Genomic DNA, 20,789 nt, shown 5'->3' on the forward strand with positions numbered 1-20,789 from the left:
CTCTGTGTCTGTTGCAGTTACCTGGCTGAGCAGTGCTGGAATGGCGGCTTCATCTACCTGATCATGCTGCGGCGCTTCAAGCATAAGGTGCATTCTCCTTATAACGGCAACAGCAGCAACAGCTCTGAACCCGGAGAGACACCTACCTTGGAGCTGGGGGACCGAACTGTGAAAAAGGGAAAAAGAGCAAGAAAGTTTGGGGTCATCGCCAGGCCTTCCCCCAACAAAGCCTCCGAAGATTCCAAGAGCAGTCCTGGCGGTGAGTTGGACAATGACCCCATCTCTGAGCTGGGCAATGGTCTTGACCCTGAATTGGGAAACGGTCATGCTGCTTCGGAGCTAGAAAATGGCCCAGATTCGCTCAAGGAGGTGGCAGGATCCCACCTGGACAGGTCGGAATTGGACAGAGGGACAGAGCCTCAAATTCCAAGGATAGATGCTCCTCTGGCCACAAGCAGTGACAAACGCCGCTTCTCAAAATCTGGGAAAACGGACTTCCAGTCCAGCAACTGTCTGGCAAAGGTAAGCTTTGCTTTGATTGTACACAACTGAATTTTAAACGGAAGGTTGTTTGAAGGTGCGTTTAAGGTTTAGAAAATACATCTAAGGTGGCCTTGTGTTTAGAAGCCAAAAGATTTATTGAGATAAATGATCAGAGGACACTAACAATAACAAGCAAAAAAAAAAAAAAAAAAAAAAAATCCAAGTCATTTTATCCCACTTAAATAAAGAGGTAGTCATGTGATCCTAAGTGGAAAATTCAAGCCTTCTGTGGTATAATTTGAGTCATATGAAGCCCAGATAAAGTAATTCAACTACATCATTATTTATCACTGCTGTCACCAGTGGAATTGCCACTACAAGGCCAAGAATTCCTGGTGGCCGCTGAAGGCATAAATATCCAAGCCTTGGTATTACGCAGGAAGGATGTCCAACCTGCAGGGAAGCATCTGCTTTTATTTTTAACACTTCAGAACCAGTGACATTTTCATGAGATCATGTTATTTTATTGCTGAATTCCAGTGAAGTTTGGAAACTTCACAGAAATCTCCGATACTATGATATCCAGCTGTGATGGTCAGAGCTGGTCTTCCCTAAAGGCAAAGCAGATGTGGTCTCTTCTGAATGGTAATAGGCACACTTTGAGCCTCCAGTTGTCTCCCCCATTATCACCAACACTCTCTTGTTAAGTTACATTTCTTTGGGGTCGGCGGGCTCGTTCCAAGAATCCTCTTGGCCAGCTATTCCTCTGGGTTCCTAACAGAGCAGTAGTTTCCTAGGTAGTTCCTGATTGGTTTCTTCTCTGACTTGGGATACCCTCTGAGGATGAAAGAGAAAGTTGGAAAGATGGAAAATGGTCACAGAGGGAGTATCGAGTTCAGCTTTGCATCCTGGGAAGTGGTGCCCTAGCAGTGAATGTAATTCCTCGTAAGGTTATTTCGTGCATATTTCTACAACTGTAGCCAATCTGTATAATGAGTTGAGAAGAATTGAAACAACTCTCCTCTTAATGTTCCTTCATTTGAGGAGCTGGATGATCTTCATAAAGCCTTACACAGACAAGGTATATTTGTAGATGGAATTGTACAAACAAATCAGAAGGAAAAATTAATGTTTCTATCATGACTTTCTACGAATTTTATGCTCCCCCCCCAAAAAAAAGGGGACTAAAGGCAGTAAAAAGATTATAATGTACACTCCTCCCCAAAATTCAGGGCAATAAAAATATTGTGTTTCTTACCAATGATATATCTATATCTTGATAGGATTTTTTTTTTTCCTCTAATGATTAGACTGTGAAACTGCAAAAAGCCTAAAGTGGAAAAAAATAAGTTGGGTATTATTGGGTTCCCTTAATAGTTTTGAGGGTTTAAGGTATCAACAGTTTGAGGTTGAATCTTACATTGAGTCAAAAGAATAGACTTTCACTCAGCTTAAAACAACAGTGGAAATAATTTGGAATGATATTAAAAGAGAAAATGCCACAGCAAACTTTTGAGTACCATCCTCTGCTCATCCTAATTAAAGGCAGTAACATAAAATTGAATTTTGGGATTAAATTATTTTAAGACCACACATACCAGAGAATCCTTTGCCTGGTTTTTGCAGTCAGGGTCAGATGTCCAAGAAGATACAAATGAAAGGATGAAAAAAGCCCCAAACATTGATCCCTTCCCTCAGGGTTTTTTGGTTTTTGTTTTTTGCAGCTACATGCCTATAGAAAGGTGAGACTTGCCATCTGGAATTTGCATTCTTCATAACTGTTCTTATAATCTATAGACTGATGATTGACCTGGGGTTATACTTGTAGTCTTAGAAAGTCAGAATTGGCCACATACTTTCTCAGGCATGAATATTTCAGTACCATTTGTTTTTTGGCCACACCCACAGCATATGAAACTCCTAGGCCAGGGATCGTATCTGAGCTGCAGCTGCGACCAGTGCCCCTTAACCCACTGTACTGAGCCAGGGATCAAACCTTCACTGCAGCAGCAACTCGAGCTGCCGCAGAGAAAACATCAGACCCTTAACCTACTGCAGCACAGCGGGACCACCTTCAGTACCCTTTTTTAACCCTAGAAGCATCATCTTTAGGTGCATTTACCCAGGATTAGTAGGGTTGCCAAGAAGTAGATCTTTACGTTTTCCTCTGCATCCTACTGGCACCAAACTGGGACCAACAGACCTCCATGGAAGGTTGCTTAGGTTCCTGAGCTGAGTAGGTTTATATTTAACTCCAGGATGAGCCCAAGGTCGTGCTAAAATGGAATTTCCAGAAAAACAAAAATTAGCTATTTACCTCTTAAGCCTCGGGGGGAAAATTCCATTCCATTTGAATAATGGGAGACCAGACATGTCAGCGTCGTTCCGTTTCTGTTTTATTAATGATTTAATATATCTACAAAGACTTAATAAATCACGGGCAAGGCTTATGATGAGAATTCAGACCATTTTTGTTTGTCAGGTTCTTCTCTTTCACAGACTGTTATTAGTTAGAGGAAAATAAATCCTCAGACTTTGTTTCTATATTCCGTTCTCCTTTCACAGACCTATAGGAAACACATTTCCTTTTTAACAAATATCTCCTTTTACAAAAGCGGCTCATTTCTATAAAATATTAACACTCAATGATACATAGGCAACCAGACTAATTTTTTAAAATACAAAAGTTTGGGGGCCTATCTGCTAAAGCACAGCCATCTCCTAGGACATAGATAAGCATTTCTAGAAATGAGTTCAGAGTTCCTCACTCCCTGTCTGGCAAAGAGGATTACTCATCCAGGGTGACATATGTAGTGTGTATTTTTGTGATGCTGCGTGGTAAAAATGAATACAACCAAACTTAGTCACCTAACACTGGAAAAAAAAAAAAAAAAGGAAAGAAAGAATTCTGCCATTGGCCAGTCAGGAGAGTTTATTCACGGCAGGCGTGTGTGTGTTTGGGTCTGTTTGTGGTCTTCCCCAGCAGCCCAAATCTACCCGGTGTAGTAATGGACCTCTTCTCCAGACTTTCTGTGTCAGTGGTTCAGCAGGGACTTCAGGAAGGCTGCCCCAGGCCTGAATGTGCAGGGAAGTGTGTGCGCCTCAGAAAGAGGTTGACATCAAGTTCATCTCCTGGTGGTCCCTGGGGTTTGCATCACGCAAAGGCAGCGGGAGAATGGACCTCCTCTAGGAACAGGTGAACTTACACCTTCCTATGTGCTAATGTCCCCTAAGTTTGTATCTGCTTTCACCTCTCTCTTGAGCTCTCCATCTTTCTACAACTGCCTACAGGATCTCTGCGTAGATACTTCATGTCATGCCTGAAACTCTTTGCATCGCCTTCCCACACCGCTGCACCTGCTCCAATCTCCCAGGTCTCAACCATCCACAAAGTTGCTCTGGGCAGAAACCTGAGATTCAGCTCGGGAGTCCTCGTCCTGGTTAGTGCAGAACTTTTCCCTGGTTTTGCCCTGACAATCCCATGTCCTGGGAGATGCCTTCACCCAGGCAGACTGGGACAAGTGGTGGCCTGGGGTCAGCTGGGACACTTGCTCTCTCCCCAACACCACATCCAGTCAGTCACTGGTCCTGACAGCTCCAGCTCCCTTTGGGATCCCTGCCTATTCCACTTTCTGTCCCCCTTACAGCTTTCGGTCAGGTCCAGGCTGCTTTCATTTCTCACCTGTGTGGTGGATCACAGCAGTCTCCACACGTCTTGCTGTTCTTGCTCTCATCCCATCATCCACTGTTCCCACGGCAACCAGAGGGACTTTCCTAAAGAACAAATCTTACCACACACGCATGCGCACACATTGCAGCTTAAACCCTTTTGGATGAGTCCACTTTGCCCTTGGGCTACTATCTGAACCCTTGGCACAACGTAGAGCGTGAGGCCCTTCATCATCTGATTCCTGCTTAAATTTCTGCCCATGTTTCTCGCTGCTATCTTCCTCCCTGATTTGGGCTTAGGTTTTTTTTTTTCTTTCTTTTTTTTGTTTTGACTGCGCCCCAGGTGTGCAGAAATTCCAGGCTAGGGTTGAACCTACGCCCCCGTAGTGACCTGAACCACAGGAGTGACAATGCTGGCTCTTTAACTGCTAGGCCACCAAAACTCTGAATTTTTTTTTTTCCCAAAGGCCACTCACTCTGGCCTCCAAGGCTTTGCATTCCAGCTCAGCCCCTTGCACCTGAAGGCAACCAAGAACCCCAGGCCTGAGAGATGAGGCCCTGAGGTCCAGCCCTGGTTCTCCCATCCCCAGCTCTGTGGCCTGCAGGCTACCATGTCCTTTCTCTGAGTTTTTCTTACCTGAGCATTTGGGGCTGATGACTAAGGGGTTTCAACTCTGACATTATGATCACATGGTTCTTCATTTCTTACCGATCATTCAAAGTAAGAAAGGAAAGCAAATGGTCTCAGAATAGGTCTGCAACCGGAGCCAGAGCATTGACTGCAGTGAAATTCGAGTTGGATGATGTGTCTTCACACATTTGGGGCAAAGATGCTGTTGTACAATTTTTATTTTGGGTTCCAGCAGAAGATGAGGTCATTTAAATGCTGCCAAGGCAGCTTTCCCTAATGTACTACCCCCGTTTTGGTACATAAATCCCCCTGCCTGCCTTCGTGAAGAGATGCATGTGTGAGTTCACACCGTAATTGGCGGTTTATAGGAAAGGGTAGCACTCCAGCATCAGTGCAGACTTCCAAAGCGTCCAATTGTGCGTGGTTTGGCTTTTTCTCAACAAGCTGACAAAGTCTCCTTGCCCTTTAAGCCAGTGTAAAAGGAAGCAAAGGTCCAAGCCATCTGTCTAGACAGGGTCTGTTTCAGAACTCAATCATCTCTACAACTGGATCCGTGTTCACACACTGAACATTGGCAAACACACGTCTCCCATCTGGCCCAACTTCTTAACGTCAGTCTCAGGGACTTGTGAAGGGCATTTTCTTTCTTTTTTTTTTTTTTTTTTTTTTTTTTGGTTTTTATTTTTTCTATTATAGTTGATTTACATTGGTCTGTCAATTTCTACCGTACAGAAATGTGACCCAATCTCACACACACACACACACACACACACTTTTTCTCATATTATCCTCCATCATATCCCATCCCAAGTGACTAGCTATAGTTCCCTGTGCAATACAACAGGATCTCATCGCTAATCCACTCCAAATGCAATTGTTTGCATCTACTAACCCCAAACCCAGTCCACCCCCGTCCCTCCACCTCCCCCTCCACAACCACAAGTCCGTTCTCCACATCCATGAGTTTGTTTCTTTTCTGTAGAAAGGTTCATTTGTGCTGTATATTGGATTCCATGAAGGGCCTTAGGATTAGGGGATAAACATTCAAGATTTGCTAATCCAGTGATATTTATGTGGCACTGTTCTGTGCTGTGCACTGTCTAACTAACTGCTGGAGCATCCACTGGTAAGTGGCATTTATCATGTATAATGGGGCCCAAGCAATAAATAAACAAATAAATCAGAAGGTTAGATGCTGACCACAGGTGTGGTAAATGAAATAAAACATTGATGTGAAAGATGGCCCAGCAGCGACGTGAGTGGAGGGCGAATTGATATTGGGTGTCAGCGAGGACCGCATTAAAGAGGCCGTGTTTCAGCTGAAGACTGAGTGTCAGGAAAGGGCCACCGTGCAAAATCTGGTGGCAGAATGTTTCCAGCAAGGAACCAGGCATGCAGCTGGAGAAAGTTCTGGGAGGTGACGTGGGAGATGGGGACGGGGCTAGATTACAAAGCTTCCATGTTCGCCATTGAAAAGCGTATGGATCTTTTTCTCAGTCTAGTGGGGGAACGGTGGAAGGTTTAAGCTGAGTATACACTGATGTTTGTCCATTTGTTTGTTAAGTTCTCCTTAGATATGAAAGAGAGAATAGTGGTTTGTGAGAGGCAGAGCATAAAAAGGGAGACCAGATTGGAGGCTACTGGGATAACCCAAGCTAAAGATGCTGCAATGGCTTTGACGGTGGGGGGAGGGGGGGTTGCCAGGGACGAGGAACAGAAGTATATGAATGTGGACCTGTTTTGCACATAGAGCCTTCAGATCTCGCTCGTGGTTTAGGGAAATAGGAAATGTAAGGATGAACCGGAGGTAATTCAGGGCTTTCGGTGTGCCTATTCTCTTAAGCTTGAGTAGATTTTGCTCTTCCCATTGAGATGGGAAAGCCAGGGATGGGAGAGAAGGAGAGTCCATTGTGACCCTGCGGGTGTAGGTAGTAGATACCCAAGTGGAATTGTTGGGAGGCCCTTGGAAATATACTTGGTATCATTGTATTTAAGCTGACCTGTTGATTTTTGGCCAGTGCCAGTTTTAGACTGATAAACTTTAGACACTGATTTTATTTTTAACTGAGCACTGCTTTCAGCTATAGATAGCTAGATTTAATACTGACGGTTGTTATCAATTGACAGACTGACAACCTCTGCCTCTTCCTCTTTTGACCTCCTTTTGTGTTTCTCGGAACCCCTTCATTAGACGATCAAGGAATCCCAGGGTGAGGAAACTTACATCATTTTCTTTGCACTCTCCCCTTAGAGTTCCTGCTGTTGGGATGTGGGTGGCAGTCGCATCATTGAATCTCTAATTGTTAGAATACCTGGGAGTTCCCATCATGGCTCAGCGGAAACACATCTGACTAGTATCCATGAGGACGAAGTTCAATCCCTGGCCTCGCTCAGTGGGTTAAGGATCCGGCGTTGCCGTGAGCTGTGGTATAGGTTGCAGGTGCAGCTTGGATGTGGTGTGACCGTGATTGTGGCCGTGGTGTAGGCTGGAGGCTACAGCTCTGATTCGACCCCTAGCCTGGAACTTCTATATGCTGAGAGTGCAGTCCTAAAAAGCCAAAAATAAAATAAATAAAATAAACTGATATTATTAGAATATCTGTTTCCTGACTAGTATCGTGGGGGGGATAGTATAGATTGGTCATTTCTGCCCTGTGAAGCCATTTTTATTAGATACGTGTTTTGTTTTGCTTTTAACTAGTTGTGTGCATCTTGAGCAGGGGAGGGTGTGGAGTGGACGTATGGATTCCCTTGAAAGCTGTCTGTCAGGGTCAACATTTGGGCCATTCTTTTTTCCCCATCATTGTAGTTCTTTGTGTTTTCTTGTCACAAGTCCTACTTCTTAAAGCATTTAAAATTAGAAAGAACTGTATCTAGTACTGTCACATCCTCTGTGAACCATGCTTAACCTGTTCTGCTTAGCAAAAGGAGGGTAAGAAAATAGAAAATGATGATGTTAACTAGTATTAGGGATAGATGGGTTTTTTGTTTGTTTGTTTTACTAAGTTGGGCTAAAACTAAATAGGTTTTCTTATTTCTGGGCTCCAGTAATGGTCCCTGTGGCTCTTGGGAAAGAGTTCTGCAGCTTTTCTGTCCTGGGGGAGGGATGAGCATAGTCCTATGTCTTAAAGACCCCAGGAGCCATGGCATATCTTCCAAGAAGAAAAAAAAAAAACCATGTCAAACTGCCATGTGCTCTTGTTTCTCACCTGTAGAGAGACAGGTCCAGGGAGGCAGCCACGGGGCTGGCCCTTGTGCTCGTGTGGGATGCCCAGTATGCCAGGACCACGGCTAATCAGCACACCCCTGCACTGGTTCCCTTTGAGGTTCTCCACTAGGCAAGGGGACCCAGGTCCTGGGTGTGTGCCATCTCGGAGGTAGCACTGATTCTCCAGGATGGCTTCTTGGACGCAGGGGAGCTGTGAGAGACTTCTGAAGGCCAGGGAGGCTGTTTCTGAATGGGAAGGAGAGAAAGGTGCTCCAGAGGTCGGAGGCAACAACCAAAACCCACGGAGTCCAAAGTGAGATGACTGGATGATGTAGGGAGCCCTGACAAGTTCATGAACTGCTGTGGTAAGCCAATGACTTCTGAAGTTACATTTGGCCAGACAGGCTTTCGTGGTCTGCGGTCAATGGATGAAGGAGACAGCTGGCACCGCTGCATGCTGCTGGAGTCGCGAGCCCCAGCGAGAAGCACTGGGCTAGGAAAGTGTAGGACCCTACAGGTCTCTGTCTGGTAATAATTTCCCTAGACATTCCTGTTGCCGCACATCAGGGGCCGTTCACCATCTGGTGTTTTTACTGTTGCATAAAGTTTCATTTGAGTGTCTGACAGAATGCATTTCAGATTTTCTAAATGCTTCACATTCTTCCTCTTTTGCAAGCAACTTGAATGGGCAGTTGCCTGTTCCTCGGGGGATGATGGCTTCATCTGTATTGGACCTTACTGGTTCCTTTGGACCTTCCTGGTGGATGGAGAAAATAGGTCGCTTTTGTTTTATACATTGAGGAACGCCTTGTGACCCCTACCTGTATAGAGCTAAAAAGAACTTCAGGCTAAGCCTCAAGTCAGACTCCCAAATAAATCACTTTGGAAGCTTTTGCTCTCATTGCTTTGAACAGCTAAGTATCTAAGTACACTTTGCAGTGGGCATACGGTTGTGTCCTCAGACTGAAACACAGAGTCAAATGGAGAATGGACCAAAGCAGAAGAGCTACCAGCAGGCCCAGGGACTTAGAAACCTGTGTTCATTTTTACAAAGGATAGATTTTTATAGGTGTTGAGGCATTTATTAATGTATTTCAAGAGCATACGGACCAATGTGTGCAGAAGTTGGTAAGAAATTCATCAATTAGGGAGTTCCTGTTGTGGCTCAGCAGTAACGAACCCAACCACTAGCCAGGAGGACGTAGATTTGACCCCTGGCCTCACTAAGGGCATGCGTTGCCCTGAGCTGCATGTAGGTCACAGACACAGCTCAGATCTGGCATGGCTGTGGCTGTGGCCAGCTGCTGCAACTCCAGTTTGACCCCTAGCCTGGGAATTTCCATGTGCCACAAGTGCGGCCCCAAAAAGACAAAAAAAAAAAAAAAGTCATCAGTTAAATCCCTGTTTTGGTTTCTCCTTCCCAAGATCTCATTCATGTTTTAAGGAAACTTGAATTCAATTCAATATGATGTTTTTAACATATAGTATGTGCATGTGTAGGTAGTATATGCTTACCTACCAACATTTATTCTGTCTCTGCTAGATGTCAGGAGCACCGCACTGCCACCGGCTTCCATAAATATCTCATTTAATCCCACAACAAAGTTAAATCCCCACTTTAAAGCCAGGGAGGGAGTTCATGTTGTGGCTCAGCAGGTTAAGAACCTGACTAGTAACCTTGAGGATTCGGGTTCGATCCCTGGCCTCACTCAGTGGCTTAAGGATCCAACACTGCCGCAAGCTGTGGCATAGGTCACAGATGTGGCTCAAATCCAGTGTTGCTGTGGCTGTGGTCTAGGCTGGCTGCTGCAGCTCTGATTTGACCCCTAGCCTGGGAACTTCCATGTGCTGCAGGTGTGGCCCTGTAAAGCAAAAAATAAAATACAAGATAAAGGAGTTCCCATCGTGGCACAGCAGAGATGAATCCAACTAGGAACCATGAGGTTGCGGATTCATCCCTGGCCTCACTCAGTGGGTTATGGATCCAGTGTTGCTGTGAGCTGTGGTGTAGGTCGCAGACGTGGCTTGGATCTGGCGTTGCTGTGGCTCTGGTGTAGGCCGGCGGTGATAGCTCTGATTCAACCCCTAGCCTGGGACCCTCCATATGCCACAGGTTTGACCCTAAAAAGGACAAACGACCAAAAAAAAAAAAAAGAAAAATACAAAATAAAAGCCAAGGAAACAGGTTTGCAGGACTTAGATGACTCATAAGTACTAAGTAGCAGAGCTTGGCTCAAACTAGTTGAAGTCTCCTGGCACCAAGGTATAGCTTTGTCTTCCTTTCATCTTCCTTTATTAATGAGTAGCTGTCTTCAATAAAAGGAAATCAGACACAGGCAGTGTTTATACACATAATAGTATCTGGGTTTCAGGCAGAAGCTGCTTTCTTTCACAGGACCCTGGTCAAGGAATTTTCAAGTCACTCTTGCTCTGCCACCCAATGTCAGCACTAGTTCCAGGTAGCTAATGAAAGTTACTTAGAATGAAATGAAAAGTTCAGTGTCTCTGTTGCCCCATTTCAAGTATTCAGTAACCACCTGGGCTAGTGGCTTATATTGGATGCTGCAAACCTAGGACACGTCCATCATCATAGAAGGTTTCCTTGCACAGCACTGCCAGCTCAAGACTTTGGTCCAACCCACAGAATTTTCTCACCTGTGCTCACCTGTCCACAAGTGATGAGTGCCTGGCCTGATCCACCGGCTCCACCCTCCCGTGACAGTGACGTGTGTCTGTCCAGATCCTTCACAGTGTGCTCACTTTTTCTCCCAAGGAGGAAGTTGGCCGGATATGGAAGATGGAGCTGCTTAAAGAATCGGATGGGCTGGGAATTCAGGTTAGTGGAGGCCGAGGATCAAAGCGCTCACCTCACGCTATCGTTGTCACTCAAGTGAAGGAAGGAGGTGCCGCTCACAGGTGACTAGCTCATCTCCCCCTTTCTCTGCCTCCTTGTCCTCTCCCTGCCCTGCCCCCCGGGTGCTGGGACTCTTCTGTCTGGCCAGAGCACAGCCAATTCCAATTGACAAGGATGGTGCTGGAGCACAGATGGAAGTCAGGCATAAGCGGTTCTCGTTAAGCTCCCCTCTGAGCACAGGAAGCTAATTGCTGGAGACACTGCAGGCATTGCCACACCATGAAGGAGAGATTGGAGTTCTTTCTAGTCCGGTTTGAGTTTTGAGTGAGTGTCACTTATCCTGACCTTTGGGATGCTGGTGACATGGGGTTACTGATCAAGACCGTGCCACGCAGCAGAACACGTGACTTCTTCACCCCATAAGACTGTGGCTGACGTCTCGGGAAAGTGATGGGGTTTAAATGTGACCCCCGTTCACGTGCCGTGTCTGGATTTGTCAGGTCTATCACGATTTGATACACACTTAGAGACATGTGTCTCTGTCATGCAGGTGGAGAGGGGGAGAAATAAATGTTAATTTTTCTCCTTGTGGCTTGAGAACAATTCACACTCCAAAACCTGGACAGTTCATCTGAGGTAGGAAGAGAGATGGTTCATAGGCAGAGCATGTACAAAGAAGTCTGTGTTGAGGTAGAGGAAGTTATCCCAACACGTAAGGGGTGCCCTTGCCATGTGGCTAATTGCTTCCCTATACATAAGGCATCTACTGTTGGCAAAGCACAGTGGGGCATATGCCCACACTGGATGCCCACTCATATACAGTAGGTGGATAAAGGTAGTGTTTCATTGATGAGGGAGGTGAATCTGCCTGGAATTAGTGTTCAGTGCAGGTACCTGATGTGAAGGAGGGGACGGCAAGCCAGAGCAACACTTGCGTGCCCAAGAGAGAAATACAGTTCATGAGGCACAGGTGAAGGCAGAGGTATTTAGCCTGAAGAATGCCAGGGAGAGGACCAGGGCACCAGTGGAGCATCAGTGTTCCATGCTCCTCGGTCCCCTAACTAGAGTATGATACTGATAATGAGTAAAGATGAGATTCTCTGCAGGTGTCTGTTGTCTGGGTGGGCAGGCGCGATTGAAGGGTAAGATCTTAGGTAGTTCATATCCATCATCACACTTCCCAGATGATGGAATTCCCATCAGATAGCCGTTTTCCTTTTAGCCCCAGCTCTTAGGTTCTAGTCTGTCTTTGGAAAGTTGGAGATGAGGAAATTCCTGTGCCCAGAGATGAGCTGACGTAGAACTGTTCATGTCTCTTTTCCATGGGAGCTATTTCTAGTGGGTCTCACCATTTTCTTACACCCTTAGTCTGGATGTTTGTGTTGGGGGGGTTAATTTACATATGGGGCATTCTGGTAAATAACTAAAGCTAGGATTGAGACGGGAAATAAAAGAAGACGGGGACAGAGATGTCCTGATGATGGTGTGCTTAAGTAAACCCAGGGACACTGGCCCGAGCCATCATGGTCTTGCTTGTTTCTGAATCCCTCTCCCCTAGAGGACCCACCCACACACCTTCCTGAGGTTCCAGTTTGCTTGTTCTCTGTGGTTTTCTTCTTTCCCTTCTCCCTCCATCCCAAGCAACAACTGGGGTTCTTAGCATTTCTCTGCTTTGGGGATTTGAAGGACAGAAAGCAGAGGCTCTTGGAAGTCTCTGTTGTGTCCTATTTTCTGTTAAAGCCTAGATTCTTGGAACGATTATGATGCATGCCTTAGAGGACAGAGAGAGAGAGAGAAACAGAAAGAAACTGGTGAGGGAGGGGAGGAGAGAGAGAGAGAACTTGATTAATTCATTGAGAGAAAGCAAGTGAAAGAGTCTACAGATTGGAGAGCAACAGAGCGGGGTGAATCTGAGAGTCTGGAGACAGGTGTGGGTTCCCCAGCAGCACCCTGGGTGCTGATATGAATCCTTCAGAGGGAGTGGTGGAACCTGGGCTTTGGGTCTCTCAGCCTCACCAAATTTCCCATCTGATATTTAGCAGTGGAGATGAAAAGCCTCCGGCTGCATTGGGATCACAGGAGACCAGACCACTGGAGGCTCAGTTGGAACCCACAGGATGGTTGGCCCACCATGAGTGATGGGGCAGGCACAGTGCTTTAATAGTCTGCCACTCTTGACCCACTCGAGGGTGGGCAGACCTCATGACAGCTGGGCTTCCTGCCAGCCCACTGGGAAGGAAGCTCCAAGTCATTCATTTCCTTTAAAGGAAATAAAGAAACAGAACATGTTTGTACACCCGTGTCCTACCCCAGGGCTGACACCTGCAGCGGGGGTAGCTTAGGCAGTTTCTTTGTTCATTTTTCTGTGCATCCTTCTACTTACGAAACTTGGCTAGAGGGACCCAAGAAGAAGGAGCCACTGTGACACTTTACCCTCCAGTCCATAACTCCTGTGGATGGGGGTTACGGTCACATGTCATGTAGTGTCACAGATGCTGCAGAAGAAATCTGGGCAAGGGTGTGTCACCCTGGAGGAGAGAGGGACCATGGGTTAGAGGCGGATTCCTGGTGAGCTTAGGATACTTTTGTTCTTTTGAGGGTTCAGCCCAGAGCTTTAGCTAATGACTCAGTCACCAGGGCAGGATGGCAGGTAGAATAAGGAAAGTGTGACTTAACTATCTGAGGACCTTGGGGTCTCCGTCCCCCATCACATCTCCCTTGGATGGGAGACGCTTCATTGCCATTGATGTGGGATACAGTGGTAACTTAAGAACAAGGCAGGGACTGAGGGAGCATCCGAAATCATGAAGCTCCTCGCTCCGCTAGCTTGGAATCTGGACCCGCCAGCCGCAGGGTAAAGCCCTCCCATCCCGCTTACTCCAGTTGGCCTCACTCCTCTTTCGCTCAATTTGAACAGAGCCCTCTCCCCACCCTCCCCAGCTCCAGGAAGATGGCCCTTCTCAAGCCCAGAATGTCTTGACAAGGGATTTTTTTTTCCCATCTCCGTTTTCTCAGGGATGGCAGACTGTCCTTGGGAGATGAGCTGCTGGTAATCAATGGCCACTTACTGGTCGGGCTCTCCCACGAGGAAGCTGTGGCCATTCTTCGCTCAGCCACTGGAGTGGTTCAGCTGGTGGTGGCCAGCAAGGTAGGTGGTTTTTGTTTGTTTTATAAAGTGTTTTAAATGGTGGTGGTGACTTTGGTTTTTTGGAGCCCTTCCCCTCCATCCTCCACCCGCATTCGTACTTGCCTTCTCCTTGGACCATTCAAATGGCCGTGATTCTACAGGCCATGGCTGAAGGGTGTTTAATTCTCTTGCCTTCCTTGAAGGGTCTTTATAGGTATTACCTAGGAGATGGACAAGCAATCATAGGACTACGGAAAAGGGGAGGACGGGAGGGTGGAAAGAAGGACAGGGTAGGGAGAGAAGCAGCTCATCCAGGGAGAAAGTGACCAGGTCGGCTGTTCAGCAGGGACAGCAGAGATGCATGAAACCATGCACCATCCAGGTCCTGAAGGAAGAAGGCTAGGGCCCAGCCATGGGCAGGCTGCAGGCCTGGCAGAGTGTTGGTGCCGGAGGAAGCCTTGTGAACCCTGTTGTCTAGCTGCTCCCTTCAGTTTTACAAATGACCCAGCAAGGCAGAGCTCCCATCTCTAGGAGGCCTTGATGCTGCTGGCGGTGCTGGGATCCTGGTTCCTGACGCACCGCCGTGTCTGTCTGTCCCTTCTATCTTGCTGCCACCTCTTCTTGGTGAGGCCTCAGGCTGGAGCATCTTTCACTTCGATCCCTGGAGTGTGGGAAATAGTGCTGAAGCCGAGGGGTTCCCATCTGCCTTCTCCCTGGGGTCCCCCAGCCTTAGTACACTGGGAAGAGGCCGCAAGATGCCCCTGCTGTGTGATGAGAAGCCGGAGGACCTGGGCTGTCTTGGTTCTGCTGTGCTGCTTCAAGGTGCTGTTGCTGAGGCTGGGAAAGAGCCCCCAGGACTCAGGAGCCAGTGCAGGGGAGCCGAGGGTCTTCATTCCACTTCATTCCAGTTCTGGCTCAGGGGAGAAATGGGGTGAGGCCACATAGCCCTTAACCCTTTGCAGCAATACGCTCTTTCCAGGATGGCTAATGCCCCAGCCCCACTCCTGTTATCCCTCATGTTACTTTTGAACCTACATCCACAGGTGTTGATGTCTGTTCCTTCTTAGATGGCAAGGTTGATTGCCTATTGGGAAGTGTTTAATAAATAGATTAGAAGAATATTTTGAGCCATCTGAAAAATCAGCTTTCCTTCCTTTATGGCTTTTACCCCAAATCCTTGACCTAGACTTTCAGGCTTCCAACTAGAATACAGAGCTTTGGCAGGAAGAGCTGACGCTGAGGCCCTGGAGCAGGAATTGAGATATTCTCCATTCATAGGGCCCCTTCTCCCTTGCCAGAGGTGCCACGGGGCACCCGCGTGGCATCTTCTCACCAGGGGTGGGGAGGAGTAAAGCCAGGACATTCTCCTGGAAAATCCCACAAGGAGCAAAGGGCTGTGAGGGAAGGAGAAATAAATTCCTCATTCGGCCAGATGTGTTGGGAGTTTGAAAAGCATTATTGGGAGTTCTCATTGTGGCTCAGTGGTAACAAACCCAACTAGTATCCATAAGGATACGGATTCGATCCCTGGCCTCGCTCAGTGGGCTGAGGATCTGGTGTTGCCATGAGCTGTGGTGTAGGTCGAAGACTCGACTTGGATCTTCTCTGGCTGTGGTATAGGCTGGCAATTGCAGCTCCAATTCGACCCCTAGCCCGAGAACTTCCATATGCCTCCAGCGTGACCCTAAAAAGTAGAAGAAGGAAAAAAGCATTATTGGTTCTTACACACACACATGTATATACACACCCAGCTCACCACAGTCCACAGCTTAAGAACACAGGGGCTTCTGCACAGGAGTTATACCACGTGCACCAAACCTTCGTTTCTGTGCTGACTTCCTTCTCCTGCTAGGTTGGAAAATGGGGAAGAGTATTATCTTCTATGTCAGCTGCTACCCACAAACATGTGACATAAAGGAAACATAAAAAGGGCCACTCATGGGTAAAGACAATTAAGGAGCACACATAGAATTTTTGAAGAGGGTTTCGATGCCTGACCAACAATTTCACTCATGACTTGTAGAAGAGAGACACTGACACATATCAGGTGCCCACTGGATGCCAAGGGCTTCTTACCCACTCTCTCATCTAATTCTAAAATAAATCCCATGAGAGAGCCATTAGTTCTTTTTTATTGAAAGAATGAAATTAAAGTCTAAGGGGTTAGGGAGTTCCCTGGTGGCTCAGTGGGTTAAGGATCTGGCATTGTCACTGCTGTGGCACGGGTTCAATCCCTGGCCTGGGAACTTATGCATGCCTCAGGTGAGGTCAAAAACAAACAAACAAAACCCTAAGGGATTAATTTTCCCAGAGGTCACACAAGCAGTGGGTGGCAGAAGCAGGTTTCATCCTGGGTCCATTGCACTTCAGTTTCATGCTTCTTGCCGTACACCACTGCCCCTTAGCCATGTAAGATACAAAGGACACGAGAGCCAGTGGTATTAGAAAAAGCTAGTGGTGCCCTGCCAGACAGAGGCTTTGACATTTCGGGGCATGTTCTGGGGTCTTTGGAGGGCTGAGCAGCATTCAGAGCCCAGGAATGGGCATCCATCTTAGTTCTCAATCCGTTGGCCCTTGGCCGTCTACCCTGAACTACAACCCTAAAGCTGACCCAGCCTTCAGAGTTGGGTTGCCTTTCACTCTTTCCCATTTGCTAGGGAATACACTGCTACATCAGCTGCCTGCTGCTTGTTCCTGAAACTATGCACATCCAAGGAGCTCATCCTTGGAGGAGAAAAAGAAAGTCCGGTTTTAGGTACCTCTTGGCATCTGCTCTTCTGGTAAGTTTATCTCACAAGAGCAAGTCATCTGCAGACTTCATTTCTGCCTTTATATTTGAAGAGAGGAAGAAAAGGAAAAGAGCTTTTGATGTGCTGAACATAAGGAATAATAAAAATATATATTAGCATTATTGCAGATAATCGTCACCTTGTCACAAAACTTTAGCAGGTACTTTCTTCTGAAGAGGATGTGGGTTTCCACATAAATATGTTGTTGTGTATTCAGAGGAGCTTAGAAAGTTTTTGCTGAATGAATAGGTTGAAGAATATCCAGGTTCATTTTGCTATTCCTAGAAGTCCATGCACAGCAATACGGATTTCTCTCATCCTTCCCTCCGCCCCACTCTTGGTTTTTATTAACAAGAAATAGATGTTTATCATATCTACTGGAGGAAACCCCCCAAAAATATAGAGAAGAAAAGCAAGATAACATTTTTGCAATACCGCCAATAGCATTATCCGTCTGGCGTGTCCTTCCGGACGGGAACACATACATGTGTGCAAATACAGCACGTTTTCTTTTAAATGGAATCGAACACGAGGAGACAGAGTGTACCTGGAGGCGGTCCCACCAGGATTTAAGTGCCAGCACAGCCCTTTCAAAGCTGTGTTTCTTGAGCAAGTTACTCCACCTCTGAATCTCACTTACACAATGAGAATCAATAACTACTTCATGGGATGCGAGGAAGATGAATGATAAAGGGCTCTGAACAATGTAGCCGGTCACAGTGAGCATTTGGACAAATGTTTGTCTTTATGGTTATCACATGTTATTGTATCCAGTTTATTGTTACATCCATCACCAATGTGGTTACCACGCATTCTTTTTAACCTGCTTTTTCACTAAGTAACGTTCTACGAGAACTCTTTCCCCAGCAGGAAGTACATTTCTGTGGCACCCTTTTTAATGACTGTGGAGTATTCTCTCCTGTGGCTGTTGTGAAATTTACTCTCTCTCTCTTTTTTTCTTTTTTCTTTTTTTTTTCCATGCTCTTTTTTTGGTCAATCGTTGACCAGAATTGACATCCCAGAAGAGGACTTAACTCACTCTTGGGTTAACAACTCTTTCTCCTTTCCTCAGGCAAGGTCTGAAAGTGTGGTCTTCACACGTTACTGACCTAAAAAGAATGAGCTTTCAGGTACCTTGCAAGTGGAACCTGCATCAACCTAGTTAACAAACGTCACTGTTGCCAATTCACTAATATGGTGTAGCGTCCCTTGTACAAGATGGGTGCTTTTTTGTTGTCCTCTTTTCTGTCATTCCCCAAGGAATATGATAATCAAAACTTCCCACATGTTTCCTTCCTTGTAGAAGTTACTGGAATGGGAGAAAGAGAAGAAGACACATCGCTCTTTTTTTCTGGCCTCGGATCAGCCCTGCAGCCCAGGTCCCTGGCCTTATGTGCTGCATCATTCCTGGGCGAGCTCTTGGCTCCTGTGTGTGTGTGGCTCATCCATCCTTGGGACTGTCACTGGCCTCATTGATCTCACCTGCCTCTCACCCCCCATCCTGACCTTATCTAAGTTTAGGAAGGAAGGGCTGTGTTGATAAAGCCCGCTTTGGAGTCTCATCTTAATGGAGTCTGAGTCCATGTGTTTTTGCTGACCTTTAAAAGTTGTTTAAAGGGAGTTCCCTTCATGGCTCAGTGGTTAATGAATCCGACTAGTATCCATGAGGACCCGGGTTCGATCCCTGGCCTCACTCAGTGGGTTAAAGATCCACGATTGCTATGAGCTGTAGTGTAGGTTGCAGAGGCAGCTCAGATCCCCCGCTGCTGTGGCTGTGGCATAGGCCACCAGCTCCAGTTCAGATTTGACCCCTAGCCTGGGAACCTGCATATGCGGCGGATGTGGCCCTTTAAAAAAAAAAAAAAAAAGTTGTTAAAGGGCTGCTTTCATTGAAAGACATTATCAGTCTCCACTCTGACACTGTGATTCAATAAGCAGTCTAATCTCTTTCTACCCCACAGTGAGAGAGAGAAGAGCATGGATATTTGTGCTCTGAGCTAGGCTGGGGGACACCGTGCTGAGTAGAAAGATTGTTGAGTCTGGGGAACTCTCAGACACGTAGGGGGGAGCAAGACGAGTGAGTTAGACACACACAGCAAAGCGATAAACAGTAGAGGGCATTAGAGATGAAGGGAGGGGCCACCGGAATGCCTCCAAAGGTGATTCAGGAAGCCTTGCAGGAGAGGGTGCTCGGCTTTGCCCAGAGGGGCCTTAGTCACAACACAAAGCGTGGTCCACAGAGGCTGCTGCTGGTGGAAAAGGCAGCAAGGCTGGGAGAGCTGGCGTGTCTGGAAGTCGGTGTGTCTTGAATGGAAGGCGTGGGTTGAGGGGAGAGTGGAGGGGGATGAGTTTCGAGAGGCCGAATCGCTGTTATCAGCCTGCCCACGAAGGGGGTCTCAACCATGTCCTGAAAGTAAGACTGCGGGGGGAAGGAGGCATCAGAGGATCTTACATTCAGGGAGCGAGCTTGCCTGGAGAAACTTTCATTTGAGAAACACAGATTCATCAAGAAAAAAAAAATTGCTCTGGGTTTATGTTGGGTCCATACCCCTGACATTTCAGGCAGCCTTGCACACCTGGAAATGTGGAACATACACTCCAGGTAGTCTTTGGATGGGGAGCAAGTGACCACCATGGTTGACTCTGCTAGGGAGAGTTGACCTTGACCTTGACGCCAGGGAGTGATTCATGGACCTTTAATTGTGTCCCCATAGGAAACCTCTGAAGAGGACCTGCTCAGGCTAACATCAAAGAGTTTGCCCGATCTGACCAGCTCGGTAGAGGACGTGTCTTCTTGGACAGACAACGAAGATCAGGAGCCCGACGGGGAGGAGGACGAAGGAACCGGCTCATCTTCTGCCCAGGGAGCAGTAAGTGTGTCTCTGCTTCCCCAGGATGCTCTGCTAGGTTGGTAGGTGCCAGGGCCAGAGATAAAAGCTTAAGGTAGACGGGATGATGGAGACCAGGTTGGGAGGGGGCCACGGTGCATCTTTTAGATTTTTTGTCATAACTGTCCAGAAAAATCTGTGAGGGTAACACTTTCATTTAAGAAAAAAAAAATTGGGAGTTCCCATTAGGGCTCAGCAGAAATGAATCTGACTATTATCCATGAGGACCCAGGTTCCACCCCTGGCCTCGCTCAGTGGGTTAAGGATCCAGCATTGCTGTGAGCTGTGGTGTAGGTCACAGATGTGGCTTGGATCTGGTGTTGGTATGGCTGTGATGTAGGCTGGTGGCTACATACAGCTCTGAATCGACCCCTAGCCTGGGAACCTCCATATGCTGAGGGTGCAGCCCTAAGAATGAAAATTAAAAGAAATGAAAACAGAATAAAAGAGTAACTGGATATTGAGTTCAACATATATATCAAGTTCTAGGATATCTAATCATATGCACAAGGGTTTTATTGCTACTTCTTGATTTAGTGCTTGCAAATTATTCTTTGTAAATTTAAACTTAGAGATTTCTGGCTGAAGGTCGAATGGTAAAATAAGACAAAACCCATTCTGGCAAAGTTGTATAGATGCGTCTTCCAATTTTAATCTAATGTGGACTTTCACATGGCTTGTAGCTCCTTACACAGCCTGTAACGCTTCATCTCTCATCGTCTGCTCCCACGTGTGGCCTGGCAGAGTCGGGAGGGCTTGTGGTTAACTGTGGTTGCTGTGCGGCTCTGTGGTCTCCTCTTTGTATCCCAGATCTGACAGATAAGTCATTTTTAGTGTAAACCTTTGTGAGCCATTCTTCCCCATCCAACGTGCCATGGAGAGGGTGCCGTGCCTCCTGTCTGTCATTTGGAACCCTTGCTCCTTCCCATCAGCACTGAATGTAGGCAGCATGGGTAAGCTCTGGGAAATCAGTCTTGCCTATACTTAGGCCTTAGAAGACATATACATACACACACACGTAGATATAGATAAATCATCTATATATGTATCATCATCTTATATATATATATATATATATATATATATACCACACATATGAAATCACATTTACACAATGAGCTATTTTAGTTCAAGGAAGAA

At 46.6% G+C, this 20,789-nt stretch overlaps 1 protein-coding gene across 1 annotated transcript in view; it reads left to right on the plus strand.

The window, feature by feature from the left end:
- PDZD2 (PDZ domain containing 2) overlaps nucleotides 1–20,789 on the plus strand; it is a 415,428-nt gene that overhangs the window by 298,770 nt on the left and 95,869 nt on the right. The window contains 4 exon segments of the mRNA XM_021077090.1: nucleotides 18–522; nucleotides 10,765–10,907; nucleotides 13,861–13,993; nucleotides 19,476–19,631. Of these exon segments, the coding sequence (XP_020932749.1) occupies nucleotides 18–522; nucleotides 10,765–10,907; nucleotides 13,861–13,993; nucleotides 19,476–19,631 (937 nt within the window).

The sequence above is a fragment of the Sus scrofa genome, chromosome 16, assembly GCF_000003025.6.
Source record: "Sus scrofa isolate TJ Tabasco breed Duroc chromosome 16, Sscrofa11.1, whole genome shotgun sequence".
Taxonomy (NCBI): Eukaryota; Metazoa; Chordata; class Mammalia; order Artiodactyla; family Suidae; genus Sus; species Sus scrofa.